Below are 20302 nucleotides of genomic sequence, written 5' to 3' on the forward strand. Positions count from 1 at the left end.
CTTAGTATGTTTTGAAACCAAAGTACTAAGTAGACAAGTTCATATCAAATATACTTACTTGACATGATGAGGGTCAAAATAGTATACACCTCTAACATATATCTACTTTCATATCAATACAAAACCTTTTTAATAAACAACTTCGTAAAAGTTTCAATCAAATAATGTTCTATTTAATTGTCAGTGTTTGTCAGTGCCAAGGTGTAGGTACCTATGTACCTACACCTTGGCACTCATCTATATGAGTGTGTATACTTGTAGGGTTGCTATGGTCACCTGATTATGTTTAGCAGGTTGACAGGTTGACGCAGTATGTCCTACTCAATCGATAAAGCAGATTAGCGTTCATACTGAGCAAAGGAAAATAGATCTTAGGGAGACGAACCTTTTTTTACTCCGACTGTACATTATTATTATTACGAGTGTAGAGCTAGAAATTAAATATAGAATTCCCCGCTGTTTCACCATCCATTGATTAATTTTTATTTGATTTATAAATGTGATGCCGTCTCTGTTTGTTTTGTTCGAATAGACGGAAACGGCATCACATTTATCCGCCAGTTAAAATTAATCAATGGGTGGTGAAACAGCCCCTTAATTACTTAGCAAAATTTACGAGTACATACAAATATTTTTTAAATAGTTGAGCTATTTGAAAATAAACGTATTCAACTAACCTAAAATAAAAAAAGTCTGTTGAGGTGTCTTAGGTTTTCAGTTATTTAATGAACATCTTGTACATTTATTTGGCTGAAAATGTCAAGCCGCAGCCGCCTGCAAAAACTGATTCAATGAGAACAAATACCTAAGTAATTTACATTTTCATTTCACAACCCAACAATTTTTCCTATCTAGTTACTTATTCTATGTTCATAATTGCATTTTTCCCTATTGTCAAACGGTTTAAACTACGTTGTAAAGCAATAGACATTACAATAAATCAACCTTACTAAAAATCACGCACCTACTCCAGAGAATTCTCGCCAATGTTATACTTAATAAATATGGTATTTGACTATTTTTTATATGTTTTATAAATTAACACAATGCCTGTTATCGAATAGAGAAACAATAACATTTTTAAGCTACCTTTACAAATAACAAATTTATAAAGGTTTGAAATTCAAGATTAGACAGAGAAAGACATACCTACTGGCATTTGACATCACACGCCAATAGCGCCATGCTTGCTGCATAGAGAAAAGCGTTTGAGAAAGAGACAGATATATATAGATTTTTCGAAAAATCGCTGTAAATCCAATTTTCAACCGATTTAAGTTTTCTCTTCGCTAAACACTGTCTGTATATCGATATTTTCATAATAATATTAAGATATATGGCAAATTCAGAAGTTGTCAAATACCGTACCTATTGATATAAAAATGACCATGCATACAACAAAACCGATCTGGCCGCATTTAGTGACTTCTAGGTACGAAACAACTATATAGTGGTTTAATAACTTTGTCTAAGTTTTAAGTATTTTTAGTTTTAATAACTTAAGTTAGTAAAACTTAACTACAAAGCTAAAATATATGTAGGTTTAACAACAGTACTTTTCATAAGATAAAATCGATCACCAAACAATTCGTCGGCCTGAAATAATTCATCAAAATAATATCATCTTTCCCTCTTAAACAAAGTATTCTGAGATCTCAGTCACAGCACAACTCGAATAAACTGAAAACAAAACTTATATTGTAAAATATTATCTACTCTTTAACATCATTATTTAAAAACAACTTTATCAGAGTAATAACACGAAATAAATAAGTCTACTCTAGACATGATTAACTTCAATAAAACTTAATCAAACTAACGCGGTAGAAAACTACAAACATTAACAACACTAATAAGATTATGACTGCGTCAATGGCACCGTAAAGCCAGTCGGTAGCTACTGACAACTGAGTAGATAAATGTGACTACGGCATAGCATAGTCAGCCTCGACGCTGGTAAGCGCGCGGCGAAGAGAAGCTGGCAGCTCAGGGACGCGGTATATCGGGTCCGATAGCGGCGGCAGCGGCAGCGCGTCACCCGACTTCTCGTAGCTACTGTACGACAAATACAACTGTGACACGTGCTTTATCTCATCTTCCGTCATCGACACTCGCCGCAGCAAACTCTTGAAATCCACCCTCGAGTCGTCACATTTTGAACAGTCGTCGAACAGCATCTTTTTTTCATACACCGGCTTGTTCTGGATCGGTTCAACGAACTCATACTTCTTTTGTTTGGAGGGTTTATGGTGGGAATGGGGGCGGTCTTCGCCGCTGTCGGATAGCACGACGAGGAGGCTGCTGCGGTGCGCCTGCGCACCGGTCCGCCCGATTACCTCTCCTCCTCCCCTCATTAGAGACAGTCGCAGCTGTTCTGAAGGATTCTCGAAGTCGTAGTAAATGCACCGCGACTCTGAACTGCTCTGAGCGCTGTTCGCAATCAAGAGACTGTATTTCAGTCGTATCCGCCTCGGCTTTGTGCTGAACTTCAGGTACACGTTTATCGGTATCTCTATCGACGCTGACCCGGACTCTTGGATCTCGTATGGCGGCTCTTGAAGAACTGTAAATAATATAGAAACAATCATTTAAAAAAACAACGTTTATCTACCATTGAAAATAAAACAAAATCACTATAGTCATCGGGCTGTAGCAATTAAAGAACATTACGCAAGCTGTGATAAAGAAAGATAGTGATGCTCGTTAACTCTCGTTTATGGTTCATCACTCATGTTTAATTATGCGGAGATAGCATAGTCTAATGGGTGGATATTGTATGAATCTTAGTAGCTTACACCCCATGATTCAAATGTTCACAGATTTTAAACGAAATTTATTTATGGTCCCAGCTTCCTGGAGCTTCTGACATAAGAAGGTATACATCTTGTGTACACGAAATCTTGCACACAAATTTGTTTCTTTCGTCTCTTATTCTGAATTTCACCAATCGAGCAACTATGCGTGACAACACGAAATCAATTTCTTATTACTTGAATAGGTAATTATGAAGATAGCCTAGATTGTGTCGTGTGATAGATAAATTGTGTCGTTTTCCATAACATAACGTACTTGAACAATTAATCAATCAATTTTGATCAATATGGTGGTTGCACTGAATAAAATTTCATAGGCCAGCGTAGCTGTCGCCTATCAATATCAATCACCTATTATTATGCAAGGGCGAACGTAAATAATTCTCTCTTACTTTGCACTGGTCAAAGTAGCTGGACTAAGCCGATTAGTTAGTTGTTGTAGTCTAGTTACCTACGGTCTCTATAACAGTATGTCAGGGTGTGCGTCAGTACCTTGTATAGTCGGGACACCACAATAGAGATCACACGCACCTCTGATGTTTTCGAAATTAACGATGGAGCTTTTTAAAGCCTAAGAAATCTATACGACCGATCATTTAATACTATGTGAATTCGGGAAGCGGCAGCTTTGCATTCAGAACATCGTATTGGTATCTACAAATGGGTTGCCCTTCAATCGCATTTTTTAGACTATTATTGTTTCGCATAATTGATTTGGCATAATTTGTATTGACATAATAGTACCTACTGTCGCATAGAAATACTTTGGCCTACTACTTTTTTGGCATATTAAGCTATTACAATAATTTCAGTTGGACTTAATACACATTATGCATATTATTTTTGGGCTATTGATTATTTGTTATAAATGAACAACAAAATATTTGGTTAGGTTAGGTCACGTTAGGTTAGGTTAGGTTAGTATGATATCCAGGCGCGAAGCGCCCAAGCAACGCAGAAATAGGAGGTCCGGTTCGCGGACCTCCGTCGACCTCGCCTTAGTTCCACAAAACTAACCTTTTCTCGTAGTGCATCAGGCACGTGATTGTGGTTATGCACTTTGTAATGATGAAAATTTATTATTATGACTTTTTTGTATTTATGCTATTTGACGTAGTGTTCATGCTTTTACTCGTTTGCTTTTTAATTTAATATACGCGTAAAAAAATATGCGTAATGATGAGTATATACATCGCTAATTCGGCTAAAAGCTTAAGCTTAACAATAATATTCCAAATAGTTTTATGCCATCCAATAGAGAACCTCTAGAAATATACTAGCGTGTTGTTATTACAATTCACATCAAGCACCTACACATCATGTAACGTAAATGAAGATCACGATGTAAAATTTTTGAATTCCCATGCGAATAAATCCAGGAATTTCAGTTCAACTGCCAGATTTAATGCCCGCGTTCCTCCGCCAACGGAGATGATTCCGCTTGGACTAATCATCATCATCATAGGTATCAGCCGTAGGAAACATGTTAGCCATAGCCCTCTCACATACACCTGCAGTTGCTTCGGTTGGAAGCGGCTTTAACCAGGTCATCCGTCCTTCTCTGTGGTGGACTTACTACGCTGCGCTTGCCGATCCGATCTCCATTCGAGAACTGTTCCACTATACTTGGTTCAGATAGGTATAATAACTAAATGTAAACAAACTTCAGCTGCCAGATTTGGTACTTCAAGGATTTTAAACATTTTACTTATCTATCATTGTAATACAAACTAGACTAGTGTATTTCAAATACAGAAATATAACTGTTTAGATAGTTTAATGGGGGAATTTCAATATTTAAGATACCAATTGACGGTGTTTTGTTTACATTTATTTAAATACCTAGATCCGAACCAAGTATAAGTTTAACTTATAAATATCAATCAACTTCATAGAGGCTTGGTGGAAGTACTTTTTTAGAGATGATTGTTGTATGATAAACTGAGTCCATACGGAGTTTGCTTCCCTTGGGGTGGACGGTGGGTGATAGAGTTGTGGATAACGCTCATTTTCGAGGCTTAAAGACTCGAGCCCTTAAGACCCCAGAGCCTTAAAAACTCGACTATATTTGACAATTAAATTGGCTTATTTTATGCGTATGGATGCAAGAAACCGCCTTTGCGGCCTTTGTTTCGTTAAGCCTCGAGTCTTTAAGAGCTCGAAATGAGCGTTTTTCACAACACTAGTGGGTGAGCGAAACCCCGGGTAGGCTACGAGTAGTGATAATCGTGTTGACACCTCACCTCTCTTTGGATACACGAACTGTGTGGCAGGGTGCAGATGGAAGACAACTTTATGCACGAACGAGCTGATGTCTGCGCCTGCGACGCCGCGCACCCACACGCGCCAGTCCAGCGCGAGCGCGCGCCCCGACGGAGAGTGGCGCGGCTCGCACGCGTGTCCCACCTCCAGCCAAACCCGTACGCACATCTGTAACATAGTCGAGTAACAAGTTAATAAAATATACCCTTAAATATTTATTTTATTTTCATTTCGTTATTTATTTTTAAAATGATTATGCAACTTAATATTCTGTGAATGTTTCAAGCGTCTACCTGTTGCCGTTATTAATATCGAGCAAAAAAACGGCAAAAAATCACGTTTGTTTTATGGGAGCCCCCTTAAATATTTATTTTATTCCGTTTTTAGTATTTGTTGTTATAGCGGCCAAAGTAATACATACGAGTAATCAGTGAAAATCTGTGACAGACGGACGGACAGACAGACAGACAGGGATTCTCAGTAATAGGGCTCCGTTGGCAACCTTCGGGTACGGAACCCTAAAAACAAATTCCGATTATTAAAATACCGATTTTCAAAATTCCGAATATCATTACACCGATCAGTAATAAATCCGACTACATAACGTAAGCGATGTAGGTTATATTGCACTAAAAGGATAGTTCTGTTATTCTTTTTCACCAACATCGCACAGGATTGAAGGAGCTCCGCTTCACGGAGCTCCTATTCCGCGTGGTTAACGCGCCTTGACGCAATTCTAACCTAACCTATGCAGATCATTTTACCTGAATCGATTGATTATTGTTATTAATTTGGAATTTGAAATTCAAGATTCCGATTATTAACAACACGAAGTTGATTTCGCCCAATGTCATATTTCTGAATTAGCGTAGAAATTTCGGAAAATTGAATAATCGGAACACTATTTTTCGAGCCAATAATACTTCGTGCTTTTCATTCTTGGGAGTTATAAAACTCGGATATAAAAAAAACGCAAATTTGAAATTCGGAAAAATGAATTTCGTGTTTTTTAGTAATCGAAATTATAGATCTTAGGAATTATGAAATTTTGAGTGTTAAAAATCGGAATAAGCAAATTCGGAATAAAATATTTCGAAGTATTTGGGTATTCCCAGGTTAGGCAGATTGATTTAAATATATCTACTTTTCAGTAGTACCTATTCATAAAAAAAATGGAGATTGTGAAGTATTACTACTTAAAGATAAGCCAAAATCAGTTTTTTTTTATAGGTGTACCAACACAGTAAAAATATTCACAACCCCCCAAACGATAAACGATTTTGATAATTTTTTGATACAGTTATATCAGCCAAAGCAAAATATGCATACATGTTTCGTTTCTAAGATAATAACCGAAGTCCGTTTTGTATACTTAATAAATACTCCAAAACATGCAAAATAATTTTATTGATTAAATTTAAAAAAAGTAAGCACAGGACTGTAATATCAAAAACTGGTCAAAATTACTTGAATGAAAAATCGGAACCTGTACCTGATTCATAACTATGCCTGCACTTTTTTAAACACAGAAGAACTCCTTAGACACATACATGAACCACTAACTTAAGAAATAATTATAATAATTATTTATTATTTCCCATGCTAACGAGTGAATTATAAAATGAACAATTTTCGAACAACTAACTATCCAAATATACAAGGAAATAACAAATCATAATAATAGTCCTCAGATGACGGTACTTTGCAAATGACGGTAGAATGGGATTTGGTCAAACTTCATTTACTAAAATGTCAATTTTCCAGTTGCCAGCTGTATTAAATGTGTATTTTCTGAAATAATATAAGTACCATATTATTATTTGTAACTGATTTTGTTGATTTTTAATTATTATTTTTTAATTCGTCTGTGTACTTATTTTTAATACTGACACATATATCAAGCAAAAAATACCTGTCGGCCGTTTAACGCCGGATTTAGTAATCAACCGACAGTTAAAGCGTACCTGATTATAGGTAAAAATTAAAAGAAAAAAAAAACAAAACATTAATTTTCTCCTAAATTTACAAAATCTCTGCGTAATCATCAAACTCCATCTCAATGGCATTTTATTGTGGAAATGCAATTCAATTAAAATTTTATTATTATTTTTTATGTTGCTCTGAACGAGCTATTTTACGCCAGTATGTGAAGTTCCCAATGCGCACTGGGACCGCGCGGGATCTACGGCCCAAGTCCTCTGTCCTCAGCCTCTGGACCTCTGCTGCAGCGTTATGAAACGGTATCTTGGTTATCTAGTGTACAGTCACCAGCAATATATAACACAACAAAGTATACATAAATATCCGATACTTACTACTCTATTTCTAGCGCCAGTAGGACGTGTCAAATATTTTTGCACGCTCCCTGTGGCATATACGAGTATTAATGCAGTGATGCAGGTGACTGTACACTGATTAGTTTTTTCGGCCTACTTAAATTCCAAGAATAGAGACTACCAGGAAATTAACTGAGGACAAACATTTTGTATGTTTTTTTAGTTTCTGTTTAATTTTCACTCTTTTTTCGAAATGGATGTTTCGTTGCTAATAACAAACTCCTCTTCCAATAAAATTCATTAAATTCTGTAGTTTTTATGCTGGCGTAGACATTATAGTATAGATTATTATATGTATACATATAGATTACCATTTCACAAATTACACATTCATGTTTTGCCCACACGTACTCAACTTACGATAACAGATCATTTTGGTACAAATGTCTAAATATACAATGGTTCGAAATGCCTCATTATCACATTGTACAACGGTCAAAAAGTATGTAAATGTAAACATGTTATAATAAACAAAAGACAAAAATCAATTGGATGCAACAAAAACCTAAGAGCCTAAATACATGATAGAAAAAACGAATAGAAGATAAATGGTCAAGATTTCAAAATAATCAATGGGTTCGAAAATTCCCTAGTCAGATTGTACAAAAGTCAAAAAGTATATTAATGTCAACATGTTTGTAGGGACGAACGTCAAAACATTTAGTCAATAGCGTTTTGTACATTTTGGCCCCAGAGTATTCTGTCCTGAAAACTTCCAGACACAAAGACATCTGGACCATAGTGAAAGCTGCCTTGGAAGCATTTTGAGTAAAAGTGCATGTTGGCCATACCATGTTTTGTCCCTAAAATATTCAGACAAATTGACCTGGTGGCACAAATATTTTGTACTTTTTGACAGTGTTACGAGTACATCTGAACATTCTATGCATTTTGGCATTTGTACCAAAATTACCTGTTACCCAACTTACTAGGTTTTAGATCATACAATAAGCTAAGTCGACAACAACGGTTTTAAAATTGTTTAAGTTGAGGAAGTAACTGGTGTCTCGCATGTCTCGCAAGAGGCACCGGTCAAAAAATTCAGCCTTGGCCATGGCCGTTCTAAGTGTTCGAACTTCATATTTTAATTCAAGACCACACAGAAATTGTCTGATAAACTTTTAGTAGGTATCTCAAGTTAGCTGCTTATCTAGCGGGACGGTATCATATTGCTTTATGTTTAGTCATTGTGATCTTAATACTTATTTATCTCAAATGTGGTTTCGAACTAGGACTGTAGAAAGTATTTTATTTACAAAGCGAAAACAAAGTTTTATGTTTCAAGCAAAGTTGCTGTCTTAGTAAATACCAGTTTTTTTTTTGTTATTAAAACAATGTAGACTTACCTCATTCACAACAATTAATTAAACTAAAAATTAAATACAAAACCCACTCAAGTCAAGACTTTTACAGAGTAGTACAGACTAAACATCATTTTATAACTTTTTAATATTTAATATCGATGGCCAGTAGCATTAAACAAATTAAAAAAAAGCTATGAAGTTCACACATGTTACATTTACCTTTGGTGCCATCATATAGCGATCTGATTTAAATTAAAACATAATGAAAATGATCACATGAATTTGAATTTCAGCGAAAATATGAGAATGCTCGGTCAGCATCGGCCAACACAACACTCATATTTCAAAAACATATTGGTGGGTACGCATAACTACATATTATTATTAAACTTGTATTGTTAAATATATTATTGACAACACAGTTTGGTAGGTATACCTACAGCATGTTTAAGGTGTACCATATGAACTAACATTTTAATAAACGATAGTTTTTATTATTAAATGGTTAAAAGGGGTAAAATAATATAAAATTTGTATCACAATTGAAAGATTTTAAAATTTTCTCTTCTTTTCTTTTAAAATATGTCTTTTCTGTCCTAATAAATAGGACAATTTACTCAGTGTCAAAGTAAAACTGTCTTTGAGAGGGACGTTGTACGGTAGTTTTTGCAACTTGATAGTAAAATTTCAGAAACCACGTGGAGACAATTTGCGCATTAAAAAAATGTCAGACACGAGAGCAATATAGAATTTTGTGATCACTGTTCACTGTTAAGGTTATTCGCCGCATAAAACACTATCTAAATTATACTTCAACTAGCCAAAGAAACAGAAATGGCAAAATTAGATATTGTCTACATCCGCCATGTTCGAATGCTACAAATCAATCAATAAATTTTCTCAAGCAGTAAGTAATGCAAACATTCCATTGACATTTTTAAAATGACCACATTACGTCAAAATAATTATATAGGTAGGTAGCAGTGTACAGTGTAAAAAAAAATATTTTAGCCAAAATAAGTTTTCATTAAAAATAACATTTTCCAACCTACATAAACCGTCGCGGTTTTTACCACGTGACTTTGTGAATCAAGAAAACTTAAAAATTAACTTGGAAGATTTAGAGCAAAGAGCAAACAATCGAAGTTATATAAAAGCTTTTAAAATAGTTCATGTTTATCAAGGCTTATAATGTATTATCATTTATTCTATATATGCATAATCAGTAGTTACTAACTGACCTTAAAATATTAGTTCGTATGAAATTCACACGCTGTATATACGATATGGGTCGTCATTGAAGTTGATTGAGCGTTGTCTAAATAATGTCATTTTAATATATTGCTTTGTTGGGTTAATTTATAGGTATAACTAGGTATAATTTATTTTATTGCTTCGGTATGGTTGTGGAACGAAAGGAAAGGCAGAATGGAACATATTACAGTTCTTTAATTCTGTGATCATCATTATCATCGGCTGTAGGACGTCCACTGTTGAACATAGGCCTCCAGTTAAACCGAACCCGCGGCTTTTACCAGTGCCCTTAGTGTAAGTTTTCGGTTACAAAATACGTCTCAAACTGCAAACACGAACAGCGCCTCTAAAGGAACGTTTGCGATGTTCGTGTTTCCATACAAATTGAGATTTTAACGCGAACGCGATCGAGACGTATTTTGTAACCGAAAACTTACAGTAAGGGTACAGGTCATCCGTCCATCCTCGTTGGTGGACGTCCTACGCTACGCTGAAGGTGATGATGATGAGTTTTGATTTTTTAACGAAAAGTAAACGATTTTTGGAATAAGATACTGACACTAATAAATCATCATTGTGGTCAGATTTTAATCAAATAAAAATAGTGTTTATCTTGACCTTGTGTGAAACTTTTTAGTTAGTTAGTACACCTACAATACTGACATCCGGTCATTAAATACATTTTTAATGCAACTATTATTACCATAATAGCAAGTATTTATTATGAGTAGGTGTCCTCGTCGACAAGTTACACTGACATCAGATATCACTATAAAATGTCTCACTGAATCACAGGAAGTCACTATTCAGAAGCCAGCAATTGATTGATTTCGTGTACTTTTCAAGAATGGGTTCAATGACCAATAAAACGTCAGCGTCAGACGTCGTAAGCTTCAGTAACGAATTGATACTGTCCTAAAAAACATAGGTGCCATTACGATATTACAAAAAATACTACTTCATCATCTTTGTTTTCTATCGAAACAACTTAAGTTATTAGTCACCTGTTTCAAATGCATTAACTTGATTAAGTTGATTCTTCGTTCGTAACAAATGGATTGTAATGTGTAAATTATTGATTAAAATTTTCTTGATGGATAGGTTCTCGTATTTATAAGAGCTTGTTTGTTGCTAACCGGTTAGTGGCACTGCATGGTTTGATGAAACACCACGGGGGCACTAACAGGTGCAAATAACGATAACATAGATCGTACTCGACAAACTAACCGACATTTGTTCAGCGACTTTTAAAAATAATTGAGTCGTTCGAATTTCCCTTTTTCATACAAATTAAATACTATTATCAATGTACGCCATCCTAGACTTTACATTGCTTCTCCGAATACACTTTCCAGACTAAAAAATAGAAATAATAAAAACCTTATTACTTATTTTTAAAAGTCGCTGAACTAAATAATGAAGTTCTACGATCTATCTTTTAATTATTTGCTCCAGTGCCCTTAGTGTAAGTTATCGGTTACAAAATACGTCTCGATCGCGTTCGCGTTAAAATCTCAATTTGTATAGAAACACGAACATCGCAAGCGTTCCGCTAGAGGCGCTGTTCGTGTCTCCATATAAATTGAGATTATAACGCGAACGCGATCGAGACGTATTTTGTAACCGAAAACTTACACTAGGGGTACTGTTCAAGGGCCCAACCAGTAAAACGCATTTTTTCAGGTAACCGTTCATTTCGCAACTAACGTTTGGCAACCTGAATCATTACGCAACTTTTAATTTCGCAGTCTCTAAAACTAAATATTTCAGGATTTACCTACTTCAGGTCCATCGTGTACTAAGAACCCTTTAGGTTAGGTTAGGTTAGCTTTATAAAAATCCTGCAATAAGTATATACAGTTTCAGAAATATTAAACAGTTGCGAAATTAATCAGGTTGCAGGTTAGTGAACCATTTTTTCAACTGTCTATCCGAGTCGATATATCGACCCTTCCAGTATAAAATGTCGTAAAAGCCATTTTGGCCAAAATGATTTTATCCCACCTCTGTAATTAGTTTCGCGAGCTCTATCGATCTGTATATTTAAAATGTTCAAATTCACAAAAAAAAAACTTTTACGACGTGCTCTGATTCACGTTCAAAACCCAGTTTTTTTTGATGTTATGATCAATTTGGGGAGCAAAGTTTTAAAATTAACGTTGTAAAAGTCATTTTTTTTCTTGACATGGCTTATGCTACATAATGTTATAGAATCATAACATAATATTTTTAAGACATTTTAGTCGTAACATACAAAAAAAATCAAATTGGCCTTTACTTTTACTTGTTCATTAGAGAGAAACCAAAATTAACGTAGTTTAAATAGTACTAGAGGTAGCATGGCTTTTATTACAAAAAAAATAATGCAACTGGCTTCGATGACATTTTTTTCAAGCTTTGCATCAGTAAACTTTGTTGTAAAAGGTAACAACAATAGTTTTATCGTAGGTAATTTTGTTTTAAAAGACAAACGTAATAAAATAAAGTGTAATTAAGTGTAGTAAAAGCAGTAAACATCGACCCTTCGAGTATGAAATGTGGTAAAAGCAAAAAAAAAACATTTCAGGAGAAGCAAAAAAAAGTAATATTTATTTTCTGCTTATGAACCACTAAAGCTCATTATTATTAGGTTTTTGAGTTGTTCATTAGAGAGAAACTCAACATAACGTAGTTTCAAGAGTTACAGAGATAGTATGGCTTTTACTACAAAAAAGAAATAATGAAACTGGCTTTGACGAAATTTTTTTCAAGCTTTGCATCAGTAAGCTTTGTTGTAAAAGGTTACAAAAATGGTTTTATCGTGGGTAATTTTGTATTAAAAGACAAATGTAATAAAATAAAATGTAATAAAGTGAAGTAAATGCAGTAAATATTTTAGAAAAAAACATGTTATTTAAAAGTCTTTCATTGTTTATCCAGTATTAATGTACTTACGTTTTAATAAAAAAATAATAGAATATCAAATTAAAATCAGCTTAAACTTTATACCATGCACTGTGCACACTGCACAGGATATGCATTTTAATCGAACTTGACTCGAAAGCTTTTATGATTATCTGTATTACTTTAAAATAAACTGTGTTGTCGGTGTTGGATGTTAGTCATTAAGCAAGAAGACAATAACAGTGAAAAACGCACTGAGCACGTTGATTATGTATCTCTAAATCTCTAAATGCTTAGTAGGAGACTTAAAAGATTTGGCCGTATCCATAGTCATAGATACTATGCTATAGTTATACCTATGATAACATTGTGTAACGTCCTCATTTCCATTAAAGTAAAGTTCACGGCTAATGCGGATTTTAGCAGTCAGCGTTGACAAGAAACTTGCTGTATGTTTATTATACGTCTGTACGACGTACTTACTATCCCGTAATAATTATATATTTTAATTGCATTTTTATCTAATTGAGATAATACAATTGTTTATATAATTGTATAATTGTTCTAACGATTTCTATAAAATATGTCAATCGATCTTTTATCGGCCTACTTATAGACGTTACACAGCTGGGCCCAGGCCTCCTCTTAGAATGAGAGGGCTCGGACCGTAGTACCCACGCCAGCTCAGCGGGGCTACTACGAAATTCGAAAATCGAAGTTTTGTGTCGTTACGTCTCTTTGACGTTTATAATATACTACGAGTAATATACTAGTAATATACTACGAGAGTGAGAGGGACGATACGATACGAAATTCGATTTTCGAATTTCGGAGTAGGCCCTCAGATTGGAAAATTCACACACGCCATTTAATTGCTTTGCAGTTAATAAGGTACAGTACAGGTGATTTAGCGACCACTTGCATTGAGTTGGAAACTGAAACTTATTAATTTCAAGATACGTCTCAACTTCTATTGTAATTATTGAAAATACGACTAGCTTTAAAATGGGACCTTATTGAGGGTTAACACGGGTTTATCGCAGTGGAGGTAGGTATGAAGTTGAAATTAATATCAAATATTCAATTACAGGTGGTAGGACCTTGTGCAAGGTCCGCCCTGATTGCTACCACCATCTTGCTCGCTAATCCTGCCGTGAAGCAGCAGTGCTTGCACTGTTGTGTTTCGGCGTGGAGAGTAAGATAGCCGGTGAAATTACTGGCACTTGAGGTATCCCATCTTAGGCCTCTAGGTTGGCAACGCATCTGCAATACCCCTGGGGTTGCAGCTGTTTATGGGCGGTGGTGATCTCTTATCATCAGGAGACCCACTTGCTCGTTTGCCATCCAGTCGAATAAAAAAAATACTCACATTTTCGATGTGGGGATGTAAACCGCCAAATTAAAATGGGACTGGGCGGGACACGTCTGCCGTATGCATCCGGATCGCTGGGCCAAAGTTATCATCATAGATTGGGTTCCCTCCCTGTGACGGGCACCGGAGCAGAGGTACCTATATAGAGTATACCTAGGAGGCGATGGCGGGACGATTTGGACCGTTTCCAGGCACACTGGCAAGATTCGGCCAATAATAAGGACGAGTGGAAGCTAAAAGGGGTGGTTTTTGCCCAACAGTGGCACAAGCTAGGTAAAAAAAAAAAACTGCCATTCCAATGCAATTATGACTAAGTTACTTAAGTTAGCGTGTACTTCGCGTTTTTATCTTTCTGCAAAGGTATTAATTAATATCACTTAATTATCATACTCAGAGAGCTTATTATCTCGTTCTGAGGCATAGGACCAAGTTCAAAAGTCAAGGAACAATCAGAGATAAATCTGTTTCTGTATTCATAACTCGAGTAAAATGTGAGAGCCAATTCATAATTTTAATGAATTAATAATTTTTTTATTAGCTAGGCAACTAAACACAATATTAAAAACATACTTACCTGGCTAACGTACAAACATAAGGCATTCAGTCTGTTTAGCCACCACATCTAAAGATGTGGTACTGGACTGCGGGGTTATTACAAAAGTGTTAAAAAACGAAGTTCGTGTCGTTCCGTCCTTCTCACACTTATACTATTTAATACGAGAGTTAGAGGGACGGTACGCTACGAACTTCGATTTTCGAAATTCGGAGAAGGCCCTCAGATACGTTACGGAACAATCAGCTGCTTTGTAAAGTCAGGGTCATGGATACGTTTACACTTTAGCTTGTGACACTGTATGCCTTCTGTATGAAGTGACAGCGACTTGTGTTTGACCTTGTAGATGTTTATCGGGTTATGTTTATCTTTTTTAGGGTTCCGTTACCAAAGAGTGCCAACGGAAGCCTATTACTGAGACTCCGCTGTCTGTCTGTCTGTCCGTCCGTCTGACACAGGGCTCTTATTCTTGAGTCGTAATAGTTAGATACTTGACATTTTCGCAGATTAATATGTATTACTGTGGCCACTTGTTCAAATACAAAAAAACAGAATACTTAAAATAAATAGTTAAAGGGGGCTCCCATACAACAAACGTGATCGTTTTGCTGTTTTTTGCTTGATATCTATTAAGTAATAACGGCCACAGGTAGGTAGACGCTTGAATTATTCACAGAATCTATAGTTGTAATATAATAAGTAATAATAACTTTAAAAATAAATAATTAAATTAAAATAAAATAAATATTTAAGACAAACAACAAACTCTATTTTTTGCCGTTTTTTTTGCTTAGACATAAGCTAGTTGTGTAGATAATGGTACGGAACCCTTCGTGCGCGCGCGAGTCCGACTCGCACGGCCGGTTTTTTCCTTCGTTGCAATAAGACATTAGCCTAGTCCTGTAAAACAACAAGGTACTTAGTCAATGTCAAAGATATACTGTGCGGCAAAAAATCTGGCTCTCAAATGTATGAGTAACAGACAATTTTATATATAGAGTGGGCCAAATTTTGTGCCGCTGAGTATATGTTTACACTTTACTAACATGTTTTTGTCCACCACCAAGTACAATGAAATCATTAAAGTTGTAGGTGATTGACAGCCTTGTGTGGGAAGACGGCTCGCACCTCTTGAGTTTTAGAAATTCACGCACAAAATTACATTTTAAATTTACCACGAGCTTTACAGTGAAGGTAAACATCGCGAGGAAACCTGCACAACCAGCGAAGCAATTCAATGTTGTGCGTGAACTGAGCCCGGGTGGGAACTATCTCCCAAGCCCTCTAATTCTGAGAGGAGGCCTGTGACTAGCAGTGGGACGTATACGACATTGGAATGACCGAAAGAAGGTGAAGTTTAATGCTACTGATGTCAGTGTCACACGATAGCACGTGTGACCCGCTCTTGGAATGATTACTCTTAATAACAGCTTAATGTGTAACTTCGGATGTTTGTCGTGATAAAACCAGTTAGGTAAGTTCACATTTTGGTAACGGAGAACGTCAATTTATTTGGTACTGACGCGTTAACGATATCAGATACTAGAAACACTTAATTACTTATGATCTAGATCTACATATGTTTCTCTAGTAGGTACATACAAGTATGCAGCAATTATATGGTATGTTATTGATTCGTCTCATTGGCATACCGGTTAGCTCTCGTTATTACAATAAACCTAGAAACAACTAAACGATTTCCGCAGTTTACTTTCAATTTAATGAAATGGTACCGGAGGTAACAAAAGTTAATACGCGGGTATTTCCAACTTTATATTTGGGTAAATGTTTCGTAACTCGGGAAATCCACTACAACGGAATACCCACAGGTATCATATAGCGTGTCACACACTAAGCAGATACGATAAGATATCTGTATCTGAACGCATATCTGTCAATATCGCTCCCTATACAATTCAATGAGCTAAAGCGTGTCACACACTAAGCAGATACGATAATATTTTATCTGCGAATAATAACTTAATGATCTGAAACTATCACACACTACACAGTTACTATAATATTCGAGACGATACATTCAGTCAAAATCCTTCAAATTGAGTAGACTTGTTTTTTGGTGCGGATTGTTTATACAGGATGTTTTCGTGTAAGTTTTTCTCTTCTAGATTTGCTCGCGTGCAGCGGGGCTCTCACATCAACCTGTATCTATCTGCAAATAAAATATTGTGCCATATTTATATCGGTATCGGTATCGGTATTCACGATAAAATATAAGTTATCTGCGCTGTGTGTGTTAGCTCATTGAATTGTATAGGGAGCGATATTGGCAGATATGCGTTCAGATACAGATATCTTATCGTATCTGCTAGGTGTGTGACACGCTTAACACACACAGCGCAGATAACTTATATTTTATCGTGAAGTATCTGTGGGCACCGACATATATCAAAGATGGCAAAGTTATTATCTGCGTATATAAATCGATCTGTGTATAATATCTGCCGATATAAATATGGTATAGTATTTTATCTGCAGATAGATACAGGTTGATGTGAGAGCCCCGCTGCACGCGAGTAAATCTAGAAGAGATAGACACGAAAACATACTGTATAAACAATCTGCACCAAAAAACAAGTCTACTCAGTTTGAAGGATTTAGACTGGATGTATCGTCTCGAATATTATCGTATCTGCGTAGTGTGTTATAGTTTCAGATCATTAAGTTATTTATACGCAGATAAAATATTATCGTATCTGCGTAGTGTGTGATACGGTTATGTCAGAAATACAATTCGACCCACTTACCAAAAGGAAAAAGCGCCGGTCAAAGTTCGTTCTTGCTGGTTTCGCCTTCTAGAGATAGGCAGCTCTATTTTCTCAGTTATACGAATTATTATGTTGTTGCCTACCTATTTTAAAAGGTTTCTATCTCATAGTCAGATCAGAACGGACAGTGGTCAATTTTAGTCGCTCTACGCTACCATAACGCCACTTCTTAATATATAGGTACACTTATTTGCTTTCGCAAGGAGCTCTGGATTGCAGTCAAAGCATGCGCACCAGTTTTGCAATAACATAAACAATTTAAAGTACTCGTAAACCCATAATTTAGTGATAAGAATGATAAGGAAAATGTGCGGCTATGTTCACGTGCGACACACACGAACCAAACACCGGTGACGAAGACATAATAGGAGCAATATGGACGCGATGCAAAATTTAATTGTATCTACTTGAGCATAACGCGACCGTAGCTAACATTTTTAGTCACGGTCAGCGGGCAACAGAGAATGCGTACGATCGGTTATCGGCGTATTCGTCGTCGCACCTGCGTAATGGGTATCGAACTGTTTGCTTTGGCATGTATACTCACCGACTTGTCATGTTGGAGCGCGCGACCTTCAGTCATTTTCTAAAATATGATAAAACCGCCGTTGCTCGTGCGGCGTCTGACATCTGCAAGTTAAGGCCGGGGTCATGCTCGCAGTTCACTGGTTCACTAGCACTAGTGATGCGCGGATCCCTCCATTGGCCTAGGTTTATTCTCGTGTTTGCCGCGCGCTGCGGCGACGGGAGCGCGCCCACGAGCTGTGTTTATCACTGAATCATTGAATGACGGCGGCGCGTGCGGGGCGCGGGCGCGTGTGACGTCATTGCGCCCGCGCAGGCGAGTGACTAGCGCGCGAGGCGAGCTGCGCTCTCCCTCCAAAATCTGACGTTTAGGTTTAGTTACGTTCCGTTCAAAGAGTATATAATCACTACGTTTTAACGTTTTGTTCCGTTCAGCAATGTTCCGTTAGAAATAGTCTAGTTGTTTATTACATTTAACTTCAGATAGGTTATTGGCTCAGAAAATATAAATTTACTGTAAATACCTAAATTGCAGTCAAGGTATAAATATTTATGCTGAGATCGTCAACATTTTGATAAGTAAGTACTTGTATGTATGTTTATAAGTCACAAAAGCCACTTGAACTGTTATTATGACAGTTTATGTCATAGGATAGACAGTATGAAGGTATCCAATTTGGAAGTCGTTCACACACGTAAAAGATTATTTTATAAAATAACATGAAATGATTAGGTTTTTATCTATCTATGTACATACAACAGACCACAGAAGATCGAAGTCTGTTCATGCATTGCAACTTTCTTTTAAACTATGTAATTGCTGCTACATTGGAACTAGGCGCTCAGTATTTTTATATAATAAGGAGGCGTGGGAAGAATAAATAATTAGAATAATGAAACAGAAATAAATGTTTAATTACCTACCTATTCTTAACTGTTTCTTCAAATACATAAAATCTAAACAATAGGTAATTAACAAAATGAAAGAACGAAAAATAGAACTCAAACTAGCTAATCTACATTTACACCATAGGTATGACTATATCGCTACTATTGGGCAGGGTGCCCATAAGGCTGGCTGCGTATCCTCGTTGTATGGCAATGCCCATATGTTGACCGAGGCCAAGAGCCAGCCCTATGGTCACCTGTGGAATGGGCAAGCTTCTTTTTAGGGTTCCGTAGCCAAAATGGCCAAAAAACGGAACCCTTTTAGTTTCGCCATGTCTCTGTCTGTCTGTCTGTCCGTCCGCGGCTTTGCTCAGAGGGACTATCAATGCTGGAAAGCTGTAATTTTGCACGAATATATATGTTAACTATGCTGACAAAATGGTACAATAAAAAAATCAAAAAATATTTTTTTATAGAGTACTTCCCATAGACGTAAAGTGGGGGTGATTTTTTTTTCTCATCCAACCTTTTAGTGTGGGGTATCGTTGGATAGGTCTTTTTTTTCGATTCAGTGATTTGTTTGCAAAATATTCAACTTTAAAGTGCAAATTTTCATTAAAATCGAGCGTCCCCCCCCCTCTAAAATCTAAACCGGTGGGTGGAAAAATTTGAAAAAATCAGGATGATAGTAAGTATATCAAACTTACAAGGAAAACTATAATAACAGTTAGGTAAGTTTTCTTGAGAATAATTAGTAGTTTAAGAGTAAATAGCAGCCTAAGGTATAAAATATACCTAAACTTGGAATATTCCGTACAAAATACGAAATCCTTCGTATTTTCGTAATGGCTACTGAACCCTATTTCGGGTGTGTCCGACAGGTCCTTGGCCGGTTTTTAAAAACTTTTTCCTCTCATTCGGAAACTGTTGATGCGATGAAAATTAGAGATGCCGCAAATACCTAGTAACCTAGCTGAAATAGCGAATATTATAATTACCTCTTTTCAAGCTTTTGCGAGTGAAATTATATACCTTAGGGTTCAAAGGGCGTAAAGCACAAAACACAACTTTCAGGAGAAGCTAAAAACTGGCTAAAATATTTATAAGTACTTATTAAAAAACACATAGTTCTGTAGTTTCTAATCTATGAGACCATTAAGGATAACATTGCACTCTAGAAGGTCACAGAAGCCTTCTTCTAAACATTACCCCTTGGTTCTAAACATTTTTTGTGAAGTCGTAATAATGATGACGATGATGAGTAAAATAATTAATAGGTAAGATGAAGTCATTATTTTTTTTACTTTGCAAGTAGATTAAGACGTA

At 36.1% G+C, this 20302-nt stretch overlaps 1 protein-coding gene across 4 annotated transcripts; it reads right to left on the reverse strand.

The window, feature by feature from the left end:
* Window positions 1-696: 696 nt before the first annotated feature.
* On the reverse strand, window positions 697-18417 carry LOC141440069 (protein ENL-like). Of its 4 annotated transcripts, none has more exons than XM_074104548.1 (3): window positions 18111-18417; window positions 5057-5243; window positions 697-2563 (listed from the first exon to the last, which is right to left on the reverse strand). In XM_074104548.1, exons 1-3 carry the CDS (start codon window positions 18144-18146, stop codon window positions 1926-1928), a joined length of 861 nt encoding a protein of 286 aa, XP_073960649.1. In that variant the 5' UTR covers window positions 18147-18417; the 3' UTR covers window positions 697-1925. The 4 variants fall into 4 exon arrangements, with proteins under 4 accessions (XP_073960649.1, XP_073960652.1, XP_073960651.1 ...); XM_074104551.1 differs by lacking the exon at window positions 18111-18417 and adding an exon at window positions 17543-17776; XM_074104550.1 differs by lacking the exon at window positions 18111-18417 and adding an exon at window positions 8758-8841.
* Window positions 18418-20302: the final 1885 nt, after the last annotated feature.

The sequence above is a fragment of the Choristoneura fumiferana genome, chromosome 21 (assembly GCF_025370935.1).
Source record: "Choristoneura fumiferana chromosome 21, NRCan_CFum_1, whole genome shotgun sequence".
Taxonomy (NCBI): domain Eukaryota; kingdom Metazoa; phylum Arthropoda; class Insecta; order Lepidoptera; family Tortricidae; genus Choristoneura; species Choristoneura fumiferana.